The 11800-nt window shown below is 36.5% G+C and overlaps 3 protein-coding genes across 6 annotated transcripts in view; 1 reads left to right on the top strand and 2 right to left on the bottom strand.

Annotated features, from left to right (window-relative positions):
• Nucleotides 1–203: 203 nt before the first annotated feature.
• On the bottom strand, nucleotides 204–6098 carry LOC145897446 (GDP-D-glycero-alpha-D-manno-heptose dehydrogenase-like). Of its 2 annotated transcripts, none has more exons than XM_082985748.1 (8): nucleotides 5971–6098; nucleotides 3800–5697; nucleotides 3488–3552; nucleotides 2823–2983; nucleotides 2135–2335; nucleotides 1540–1809; nucleotides 1292–1483; nucleotides 204–768 (listed from the first exon to the last, which is right to left on the bottom strand). In XM_082985748.1, exons 2-8 carry the CDS (start codon nucleotides 3862–3864, stop codon nucleotides 577–579), a joined length of 1146 nt encoding a protein of 381 aa, XP_082841874.1. In that variant the 5' UTR covers nucleotides 3865–5697; nucleotides 5971–6098; the 3' UTR covers nucleotides 204–576. The 2 variants fall into 2 exon arrangements, with proteins under 2 accessions (XP_082841874.1, XP_082841875.1); XM_082985749.1 differs by having other exon boundaries at nucleotides 205–768; nucleotides 3938–5697.
• LOC145897447 (serine/arginine-rich splicing factor 2-like) lies at nucleotides 5724–6918 on the bottom strand. 2 transcript variants are annotated; one of them, XM_082985750.1, is made up of 4 exons: nucleotides 6753–6918; nucleotides 6470–6679; nucleotides 6248–6403; nucleotides 5724–6102 (listed from the first exon to the last, which is right to left on the bottom strand). In XM_082985750.1, exons 1-4 carry the CDS (start codon nucleotides 6899–6901, stop codon nucleotides 6027–6029), a joined length of 591 nt encoding a protein of 196 aa, XP_082841876.1. In that variant the 5' UTR covers nucleotides 6902–6918; the 3' UTR covers nucleotides 5724–6026. The 2 variants fall into 2 exon arrangements, with proteins under 2 accessions (XP_082841876.1, XP_082841877.1); XM_082985751.1 differs by having other exon boundaries at nucleotides 6248–6397.
• Nucleotides 6919–9501: 2583 nt separating this feature from the next.
• The window catches only part of LOC145899883 (cytoplasmic dynein 1 heavy chain 1-like), a 29977-nt gene continuing 27678 nt past the window's right edge, over nucleotides 9502–11800 (top strand). Inside the window, exons 1-9 of one of the 2 annotated variants that reach the window (XM_082988816.1) lie at nucleotides 9502–9751; nucleotides 9811–9892; nucleotides 10027–10200; nucleotides 10304–10559; nucleotides 10626–10812; nucleotides 10990–11093; nucleotides 11184–11303; nucleotides 11458–11568; nucleotides 11658–11749. In XM_082988816.1, coding sequence (XP_082844942.1) covers nucleotides 9523–9751; nucleotides 9811–9892; nucleotides 10027–10200; nucleotides 10304–10559; nucleotides 10626–10812; nucleotides 10990–11093; nucleotides 11184–11303; nucleotides 11458–11568; nucleotides 11658–11749 — 1355 coding nt within the window. In that variant the 5' untranslated portion in view covers nucleotides 9502–9522. Of the gene's footprint in view, nucleotides 9752–9807; nucleotides 9893–10026; nucleotides 10201–10303; nucleotides 10560–10625; nucleotides 10813–10989; nucleotides 11094–11183; nucleotides 11304–11457; nucleotides 11569–11657; nucleotides 11750–11800 lie in introns of both variants that reach the window. The other variant, XM_082988815.1, reaches the window with a different exon arrangement.

The raw sequence follows: 11800 nt of genomic DNA, 5'->3' as shown, positions 1-11800 counted from the left end.
GATTTATTCCCACAGCCTGATAATAAACTGTTTATTTGGAATCAGCGGTTTGCTGGCGAGGCAAACCTTACACGCCTAGGGACAATCCGAAACTTTGCCTAATCCAACAAATCGAACCCGGATTAGCCGAGTTCTACTGCACATGCATATACTCGCAATATTATACATGACTTTTATCCTTTCAAAAAACAAGTTTATTTTAATCGACACGAAAAACATTGCTGACCGCGCAGGTTCTCGAAACCGATTGCACATAAAATAGAATCCCAGCAACTTGTATGTCACATACACATTAGTGGGGGAAAATGCAGTGGTTGGCAAGAAATTATAAGAAACGTATACAAAAAGAGGTTGACAGTGTACATACTAGCAATAACCAGCATCACAGAAAAAAAATTTAAGTGAAAACAGTGCTACACGTCCGTGGAAAAGCTCCTATGTTTTTTCGACAACACTGTTTCTGATCGTACACTACTGATTGGCGACCACAAAGGCAGTGAACACGTAAACATCATCAGTTCTAAAACTTTTAATTCCGCGCACAACAACAAAAAACATATTTTCTTTATCACAAAACTACACATTTTTACTGTTTCGAACATCAGCTTCCGAAAAGAGGGGAAGGATTTTTACAAGTTCTTCGATTCCGCTGTCAATCGTCTCGTGTGCGCGAAATCCAAGTTTGCGTAACTTGCAATAGGAAACTTCGTAATCACGCTTGTCCATATCCTCGTCTGTTTGTTCCTCGGTGAAAGTGAATTGTGGAATCTGCATAAACTACTTGTTAATCAGTTGTACATCAGCATTGTAGTGCAACTGTACGATGACCCCCAACAAATCAAAGTGTAGGTTTGTTTCTTGCATGTAACACGGTCTTAATAAACGCTACTGATATGTGACAGGTGCGAAAACGCTTCGAAAAGTTTTTGGACTAAACCAACTTACTGTTATAATACGGATTTATATCACCGTCAAAATTTATTTCTGCGTTGGACAACGTATTTACAAATCAGGCTTGGTAATTTGGTATTAGAAAAAAAAAATGGGTGATGCCCGTTTGGTTGTCAACTGTATTTGCTACTTTTTTGTATAATGAAGGAAAGAACTTCCTGGTCCTTGATTCCCTGATGGCAATACCATATGGCCAGCGTAGTTTCGTCAAAAACCTAGCAAGAATGATTTAAAAAATCTCTGATAATCTCCTTTTCCTACCGAGGTTTTTGCCATAAATTTCCATAAGGGGTAATCGTTTCTGCAATAAAAATGCCAAACCTCAATACACGAGCTTTACCTTTTGTTGAATTTTCAAAACAACTTCTCGCTTGGTCAAGTTGAGTTCATTACAGCCAACGTTGTACGCTTGTCCCTTCATCATCTTGTAGTGCTTAATTGCAAAAAGAAACGCACGGGCAGCGTCCTTAACGTGCAAAAACGTTCGTCGAAACCAACCCTGATACAGGTTCAATTCCCCCTTTGCGATTGCCTACAAACAACAGCAAGATTTGAAGTTCAGGCAAATTTGATTTTGTTGGTTGCTACCTGGTAAGTAAGGTCGTTAACAAGCAAGTCAAGACGCATTCGGAAAGAAACTCCAAAGAGTGTTGCCATGCGTAATGCAACACCACCAAATCCTAAAACAAATTTTTCTGACTCTGCTTTGGTTTTGCCATACAAGCTTAATGGAACCAAAGGTGTTTCTTCTGTGCAAATTCCCTTGACAGACCCATAGCAGGATCCAGTGGAAGCAAAGATGATTTGTTGCCAGGGTTTCAAGTTTTGTATAATTTTTTTCGTTGCACACTCATTCACCTATGTAAGTGACAAACCGCATTTAGTGTTAGGCATACGAAGTGTCAAGCTTTTTAGGAGATGTTGAATCAAGTAATATGGACATTTTTCATAATGGTAAAATTAATATTAAACCAGAAAAAAATTATGAAACAAGATAAACAGCTGAGAAAACAGCAAGCCAAACTATGTGTAACTATGAGCAATCATAGTTTTACTAAATAATAGCAAACGTGTTTAAGAGAATATCATGTAATCCATATATCAAGTTATACTCTTCATTACATAAATGTAAGAGTAAATATTTAATACAATTATAACATGCGTATATTAGCAAACTGATTGCCTCTATTGCAAGTTCTGGGTCTTTAGCACATGCAGGATACCCAACAACAGCTGCCAGATGTACTACTGTATCACAGTGTGGTAGAATCGTTTTTAGTTGGTCTTCATCACAAACATCGCCTTTAATGACAGAAATATTTGGATGCCCCAAAAATGGAAGTATGGGAGTTATTCCCCATAGGAAGCAATCATAAATAAGAACCTTTAAATAAAACAAGTTTTAATTAAAAATCAACCAGTTCCATTGCAGAAAATTTGGCCAACAGTATTTGTAAACAACAGTGAACCCACTTACTCAAAGCTAAAACTAACATCCAAAATAGGGGTTTATTTAAGTTGTTTATTAAACACCACTTCTCCCAAACCAGTGGGCCAAGAAGTTTTTTCAGGTGGGCTACAAAGCATGGTATATACCATACAAGTGGTCAAAGTTTCTCATTGTAAGAACTATCTATATAAAAATAAATCATGGTGGATAAAATGTGCTGCTAGTATCTCAAACTCAAAGTACCTGCAAAAAATATCAAAGATGCTTTGTTGTATAAACTTTTTTTGTTTTCCTCATTGTATCCACAGAAGTAAAGATTAAAACTTGCAGAGTTTTATTAAACAATTACTCTTACTTTGGCAGATTCATGATAATTGAATTTACATACAAGTACAAAACAATTACATAAATTGTTCTTTACCTTGTAGCCACATTCTAGCAGCAGGCCGCAAAGACGTGAACCAAGATATCCTGCTCCACCAGTAATCAAAACTGTGTGTTGATCATTTAGTTCAATCTTTTCGGAAGATACAAAATTCCCCCCCGTAGTAACCTTACTTTCATTCATGTTTAAAACATCACCTAGTTTCAAAAAAGACAAATATATAATACATGCTACAGTGACTGCATGAGAACAAAGAGATCAGTCTGTGTGCCAAATCGCCTTCCTTAACAATTCCTGAAAAATCATTACACATCACAGCAATTCAGGAAATTTCCTCTCAAATCAGGAGAAACTTTACCATTGCATATGGCTTTAAAAAAATATGTCTATTTTTCTATATTTGTTTTGTACAATAGAGTTGAATATACATAGCAAAGGAGTTTTTTTTGCTATTCTATGTTTTTTTATGTGAAAAACATGTTATTGTAGCTTTTTTGCTAAATTGTTGAACTCGGTGAAAGCTCATCAAACTTAAAGCAATTACTAAACATAAAAAAAATAAACATGCGTGGTTCACATGACAAACTTTTTGGACTATGATTATTTATGGAAAGGTGACTGAGACATCCTATTTCTCAGTTATTATCCATATGTGGTGTAATTTTTCGAATGAAATATCAAACCGTGAAAGGTTTGCTTACCTTTTTCCCACAAACAAACGCACGTGCTCTTGGGCCATTGTGAGTTCAATGACGTCATAAAAGAACTGGAAAAAATTTGTTCGTTTTTCCCAAAAAATATTTTGTACATACATTTACGGTTAAACAAGCTTTTTTTAAAACTCTTAACACACGAAATTACACTGGAATTTGTGTTTGCTAGTAAAATGTTTCAAAGGCTTGATCATAGAATATTATTCTATGCTTAGATAGACACTAATTTGGAAAAGTGAATTCCGAAAATAAATGTTCGTGAAAAGTGCACAAAAAGTTGTCTAGTCAATTTTTGCATACCAATGTAAATTCCGCAAGCTTGTGTATATGTCTCTTTTATTGCAATACGCTTTTTGTGAGCTCATTGTACCACATAATCACAATGTTCTTGCATTCAATCAGCATTTTTTGCTAATCATTTCCATTTGAAAGTATTACCTTCATTCGAGTGGGAGTTGATGCTCTGATAAAATTAGTAAATTTCTTGTGGAAATAGATTCGCCTAGTCGGTCTGCTTCTTGCGTTTCAAGTAGATTCTATTAGCACGTAATACAGGGCTACTCATCATACCTCGCTTTCACAGGACAGAAATATTTTAATTTGACTGGCAAACTACACACAATATTCTTCATTCACGCGTATCAAGGTCCACATGTGAAAGGCTGGTCCAGCTCGTATAACTCTCTTTGAATGTTCTTTTGGTGTAACTTGCAGTCACCCAAAGGTCAATACAATAATTGATGAGCAACACCGCTGCATTAATTTATTCTTGATACATGTAACGGAACGATACATATTTTTCGCTACAAAACGTAGGCTCGGTCTTGTTGGGTTATTGCGCCAATTTTGCTGGTTTTCGATATCGTGTGGAGGGTTATTTTTAAGGGTTTTAGACATCCAACATGAATGTTGCAACTGATATACTATGCAAGAGAAAAACAATCATCAGATTTTCCGACAAACGAAACAATTGTGTGGCGCTGGGTGTGACGGAAAACTTAACAATTCCATTAGAGAAGCTGTTTGCTAAACAAGGCGATCTTGTTTTATCACGTGATTTGTGCAAACAAACTTGATAAAAATTTAAAAAAATGGAGCGCTACAACGACTAAATGCATACGGGAAGGTATCCGCTACGAGAAAAAATATGTTGAAGTAATTTCATGACTACAGGTTTCACGTTTGATTGCTTTGCACATGTAGAACAAAAATACACAAACGAGGTTACGTCTTGAAATTGATATGTTTTAATTGTTGGCAGATTGTATTGTTTAGATTGTTGGCTTGTAATTACATTTTTTGACCTGCAACATTGGTATGTCCACTTGAGTGCACACACGACAATCGTTCGAAGTGACACACCATTTAGCTAACAATGTGTACGCTAACCACTATATTGGAAACAGATTTAAGATGAAAACCTTTTCAATATTGAAGTACTGTACATTTACACTAAAATGTTCCAAACAGTCCAATAAATCTGATCATTGGTTATTCATGGTGAAATACATACATTTATAACAATGTTTTTATGCTCATCCCAGATTAAGAAATAAAACTCGTGTCAATGACATAAAATAATATCCATAGCCTGATTTTACTTTATGACAGCTCTTGTCTAGGAAACAAAACATCAGCACCAACCACTTTATAAGAGGATAAAAATGCTGTTCCTTGTAAAGTAATGGAGCTAAGCTAGCAACATTTATTTTGACAAAAATCTTACCGTCATTAATGGCCTGCAACTTCATCCTGTATTCAGCGAAGGTATAAAAACCCCAGTGCGGTCACTTAGGTATCTTATGAAGATTTATTGCAGCCAGCAACAATATTTCTGTGCCACACAATTCTCAGAACTACTACAATATTAAAATTATTCAGTAAAACCATTGTGCTGGAACAATTTTTACTATGATAATATGTTAATTTTTTCAGCAACATCTCTTATGTGGATGTTAAAAATACCTTTTTCCAACCCTGCTACCTTTCACAGCTAACTGGATAAATAATATATTAGTGAGGTGATCAGCCACCAGCCATTGAGCAGCTAGAAACCGCCACAGCATACGTTGTCATGACAGCACCCTGCTTCGCTAACTTTACATTCTGCAGCATCACCCAAACAAGGATCTGCTTATCCGGATCACACAACTGCTCACTGCCACAAATTCTGATTCCATTAGACAGCAAACATGTGCCTTTGAACAACATTTCACACAATAAGTCAGATTATCATTGTAAAATGAGTAATGTACACATTTTGGCAAAATCAACAGTTTTCAGCAGAAGAAAAAGAAAATTTTGAAACAAAATTTAGAGTTGTAAGCATTAAAACCTATTTACCACCAACAACATGTGTGTTTTCATAAAATATGGATGTATTCCATCTAGGTAGCATCATCTGTGGTACGATACTATTATCTTCCATTTTAACATGTTTGCACAAGATTTGTAACAAACAATTCATTTACCATTTCATCAAGAGTTTCTATACAGGATTGACTGCAGCAAAGATCAAACATTTAGCCTAATCTCCATTTTCCACAGGTGATCTGGACCTTGACTTCGACTTCGAGTGTGAACTTCGAGGAGAAGCAGAACGACTGCAAACAAAAATCAGGCGTTATTACTGGGTATTGTTTTACTTTATTTATTACAAAATACATCGCAACTGTCTCAAACACAAACAAGAACAATGATGAAATATGGTTAAAGAAGTAAAAATAATTTTGCTATTATATATTATACCTCTTTTTGCCAACTGGAGAGGAACTGTGTTTTCGGCCGCGATTTCTTGAGCGACTCCTAGACCTGGAATAACTTCTGCTTGAATTTCTTCGACCACGAGAGCGTGAACGTGACCTCGATCTTGAGTAGCTTCTTTTCCTTTCGTTAGATCTGGACCTAACCAAGCTCAGTTCATATTGATCACTTTAAAACAATTTTTTTTAAAATGTACAAAATACCCACCTTCGGCGACGTCTTCCATGTGATGGTCGCTCGCCATAGCGACTTCTGCCATAATCACGAGCAGGTTCATTAGGTCGACCATAGCGAGCCATAGCAACTCTTAATTCTCTTCCATCGAGCATTTTTCCATCCATGCTGTCCATTGCATCTTCTGCATCCCTCCTGTCATAAAACCTTACAAAAGCAAATCCACGACTTTCTTTTGAGTATCTGTAAAGTCAATTTTTATTTCAGCATTTAGAAGTGTGTGAAAATGTTTAGTCTACAAAACAAGGTGGTTTACCTGTCACGTGGAATGTAGACATCTCCAACATCCCCATATTTCTCAAAAGCCCGCTTTAAACTTTCAGGTGAAGTTCTATACGTCAAATTATCAACTTTTAATGAAACCATAGTATCCACACCTGGTGGGGGCCTTGCACTGCGGGACATTTTTTCTTAAATGCTTTCTCCCTAAAGTGTATCAAAAACATAACAAGAATTTATACAGAAGCATGCTTGAAACTCCTCTGACCAACTTGATTTTTATGAATCTATATCGGTTCGAAATCATGACATTGACATGAACTTGATTGAAAAACTATTTAAATACCAGTTTAATTAAAAATACTCATCTACAAACGAGCGTGCAAGTCAGAAAAATCACTAGGTCTAACACTTTAAAAGCATAAAATCAGAACAATACAGCCCGCAGCAGCGTGCCGCGTCACAAGTCAAGATGGCTAACAGGTGCACAACGATCGAAACGGGTTAGACCATTTCTATTTTACCTGTGCTTTTTTGCAAGCGCATTTTAAATATCAAAATATTATGATTTTTGTTGAGAAAGGCAATTCAAATAATTTATTCTCGTTGCTATACTCCATGCAGTCAATTACACAACGAAATGAGAAGACTAGCTCTCACGGTTATGGCGATTTAATTTTAAAGCAGAAAATACAATTGTATGCTATGTGATGAACATACTTTAACACGAAACAGTTTGTGTTGTGTTTGTACAGTCATCATATTTTTTTCGAAATTTTGGCAAAACACCAGGCGGTTTGTTAACTCTCAAAAGAATCCAATTATGACTGTGGTGAAATTATGGTAGATGAATCGTACGGTACAAGCATTGGTTTTAACTTTTTGCATAATGTTTGTGTGGTTTATGGGAGGAAAAAACCCTTCCATTGGATCGCTCTCCCGTCCTTTAAATTTTTTTTAAAATCTTTTAAAAATTCTTCTTTCATTTAAAAATCTTTCACATCTCAGTACTAACATCCTGTTAGCAGTCCATTTCCCTTTTTCTTCCTAGGCCTCTTGTCGTTTATTGCGTTTTTCTATGTCCTCTTTTTCTATAGTGTTTCCTTGGGTTTTTATCTACTCCACGGTGCACTTTACACCTAAATGAACAATTTACTGCCGTAGGATCCGTTGTTATTTTAGACCTAGGAGTGCTGCTGCACACCAACATCGAAACGTGTGATTGACCATCAGCATGATCTACGATGAAACATCAAGCGCAACCTCCACACGATCCCGACCATCTCCAATTCAAACCACCACGAACCGAGTTAGCGTTTGCGTTACGGTGGGTTTTGCTTTGGCCAGTACGGCCGCGTGGCTTCCGTCACATGTCGCAACCCATCACCTCACAGTGCGGCTGGCTAGGATTCTACGGCAGACGGCGATTTTCCTTATCGGTGCACATGCCTTTTTATTTCCTTGTAAAAATAAACATGACTTGATTTGATTTGTGGTAATACGTTAAACCATAGTATACTAAGAAGAGTGTACTATGGTTTAACATTTAAACAAATATCATAAAGATCTTTTTATGCGTTGCAAAATTATTCATGCGTTCAATCCCTGTTTCTATTCCTTTACATCTGAACTTGTTCACAGTCGTTGGCGACTGTCCGTTTGGTGAAGGCGTGGTTGTGGTTGTGTGTTCGTGACTTTACACATAGTAGCTCAAAAATTTTGCACTAAATGAAATGGAAAGTAGTCATTAAAATGCTATCGGTCTGTATGTAAAACACGCAATTTCAATATTTTTGATCGTGTTTGTGAAGGTGCAATGTCTGTGAATCCGACTTCGCGTCAATTGGCCTGACGTCACAATGCTGCAGGTAAAGATTGGCTGAAAATGCATTGGATTTGACAGGAGTTCTTCATTTAAGTGCCTTATCAATACATTTTTAAACTGGTGCCTGGTACTAATATTTCTTGACACGACACCCAGATTGGGAAGTTTGTTATTTGTGCGGAAGATTTTTTTAGGCGATCGTTAATTGCGTGGACGATCACAACACTTTTCGTTTGTTAATCCATTAGCTAGTATATATTGCGGGGATTATCGGTAAATTTTCGCAAAAGTGCGAACGTTTTATCCAATCTGGTGCACTACACGTTTTTTTGGAGAACTTTTGAAGAATGTAAACCAATGCATTTTCAGCCAATCTTTACCTGCGGCATTGTGACGTGAGACCCATTGATGAATTTGAATTGTGATTAGTTTAGTTTGGGCTTCTAGTTCTCTTGTTGTTGACATCTTTTACATTTAAATGACATAATGCCACAAAAATTCAAAACAATGATCTTAAAATCAGGAAAACAACAATCTAAAATGACAGACTATTTCACAAATTAGTTTTAAAGACAGGGTCTACACACCGTTTCAACCTGTAAGGTCTCATCAGTGCAGCTGTTGACTGTGGCTCTGTGCTAGCACACAGATTTCCACTTAGTGGTAGCTTTCGGTCAATGTCATTCTGTTAGGTACTAAACAACAGAGACGAACCATTGTGGAGCGCACTATAGCCAAACAACTGCTTAGTATCTGATAGTGCTACCGTTTTAGTAAAATATTCCAGTAATAATGTTTTAAGTGCATGAAGTGTTGCCCAAAACACCAGTTATTAGTAAATCGAAAATGACTTTTCTGCGATATTATTTTTCTTTGCTGAAGCCCTCACCATGTCTTCTGATAAAGGACATGTGACGGTGTAATTTGCTTTCCTGATCATTTAATGTATTTTGTTAGGCTTTTTTGTTGAACCAAAACTAGCATGGCAGCAAACAGTGGTGGCGAAGAGCAATCTGTGCAAGAGGTTGCTTCTGTTGGAGTTTTGACTTCATACATTAGCAAATTGGTTCCACTTCTATTAGAAGATGAAGGTACAACGCCCAAAAATTTGCAAACAAAGTTATCAGAACGAAATGTGCTGGATCAAATGGAAAAGTTTCTGGGAGATCCACAGGCCAGGTCTCTCATGATTGAGCGACTGGCAACAAAGGGTATAGGCTGCATATCTTTTTAAAAATACAAAACACTAGAAGATATTTTTGCTTAGTAGATGAAAGTGATGATTCTTACGAGGTGGAGGCAACTTACAATATAACAATTGATGTTCATTACAGCAATGGGAAGGCATCTGGGTATTTTTGTGTTTTGATATTGTTTAAATTGCTGATATATATGATGGTTAAATTATTTTAGTATGATGCATAAATCTTGCATAATAAAATTGCCTGTGTTAATTATCGTGTCAACATGTTACTGTTTTTTTCAGGGTTGCACTGATCAAGCGAGGTGCTATAGTGGAGGCTGACAAACCTGTTGCCAGTCAACTGCATGCAATCACATTAACTGAAGACTCACCATATGAGACGCTGCACTCGCTTGTTAGCTGTGCATTTGCTCCATTCTTTAAATCCTATGTCAGGGAGAGTGGAAAATTGGACAGGTAGTTTTAACATAATAATGTGTTCAAGGTTGAAAAAAACTTAAACATAAGTGTATCAACATAAATGTTTGCTTTCACGAATCATGGCAATTGTTCTATTTAGAGAGGGCGACAAAATGGCACCTTCAGTGGAAAAGAAAATAGCTGAACTGGAAATGGGTCTGCTGCATTTGCAACAGAACATTGACATTCCGGAAATATCATTGGTGATTCATCCTTCAGTCACAACCATGGTAAAAAAAAGGGAAAGTGAGGGAAAAAGAGCTCGTGTTCAGGACTTTGGTGACAAAATTGAGGATTCAACTTACCTCAACACATTGCAGAATGGAGTAAACCGATGGATTCGTGAAATTCAAAAGGTTGTTCATGATTTTTGTGACTCTGAATCAAAGGGTTGTGGTTGTATGTAACAGATTTTTTTTTAGGTTACAAAGTTGGATAGAGACCCATCCTCTGGTACTGCAATGCAAGAGATAAGCTTCTGGCTGAACTTGGAGCGAGCTCTGCTGCGCATCCAAGAAATGCGGGAGTCAACCGAAATCACTCTGTCACTGGACATTTTAAAACATGGCAAAAGATTTCACGCAACAGTCAGTTTTGACACTGATACAGGTAAAGGGACTGTTGCAAAAAATTTTTAAATACCACACATTGGTAAAAACTACAACAAATTAGAAAAACATCATTCATACAACACAACTTGAGATTTATGAGATTTTAAAAATGAGATTTTGCAATGTCTGCACAGGGATGAGGTCATGCTTTTTAACTCATCAATATTTCATGTAGGTTTGAAGCAGGCTATCGACAAAGTGAACAACTACAATTTGCTCATGAAGGACTTTCCACTTAATGACCTGTTGTCTGCAACAGAACTGAACAAAATCAGACAGGTTAATAAACATACAGTATTTTGTTGTAAAACTACATTTAAGTTTTAAATGTCGTAAAACTTTTATATTCTGATCACTTTTTTATTGTAGGCCTTGGTGGCAATTTTTCAACACCTCCGAAAAATTCGAAACTGTCAGTATTACCCTATACAGCGTGGCTTGAGCTTGATAGAGGCAATTTCTAGAGATTTGATGACCCAACAACTAAAGGTAGTCACACTCCTGTAACAGTGTGTATATTTTTTAGTTGTGCATGTTCTATTGCACATTGCTCTCAAAACCTTTAATTCCATGAAATTGTGTATCCGATCTTTGTAAGTGTAGGCTACCAGTTTACTAATAAATTATGCTTAACTGTGTATAGGTTTTGGGAACTCAGAGGCTAATGCATATCTCCTATGATGAGTTTGAAAAGGTGATGGTTGCAGGATTTGAAGTCTTTTCCACATGGGATGATGAATATGAAAAGCAACAGGTTAAGTCTCATCCTATCAGTTGATGTTGACATCAAACATCCCATATAAGTAGGCTGGGTAATTCAAGTAATGTTTTATTTTTATTCAGGGATTAATGAGGGACTTGTTAAAAAAGAAAAAAGATGAACAGAAAAGAATGAATTGGAGATTAAATTTTGCCCACAAGAAAATGCAGGACAGGTACACCTATTTTGCTTTTCATGAATATAGTTTTTGTTTCATTTATAAATT

The sequence above is a fragment of the Ascidia mentula genome, chromosome 4, assembly GCF_947561715.1.
Source record: "Ascidia mentula chromosome 4, kaAscMent1.1, whole genome shotgun sequence".
NCBI lineage: Eukaryota > Metazoa > Chordata > Ascidiacea > Phlebobranchia > Ascidiidae > Ascidia > Ascidia mentula.
The sequence above is the reverse complement of the archived record's forward strand: the minus strand, read 5'-3'. Positions and strand labels throughout refer to the sequence as shown.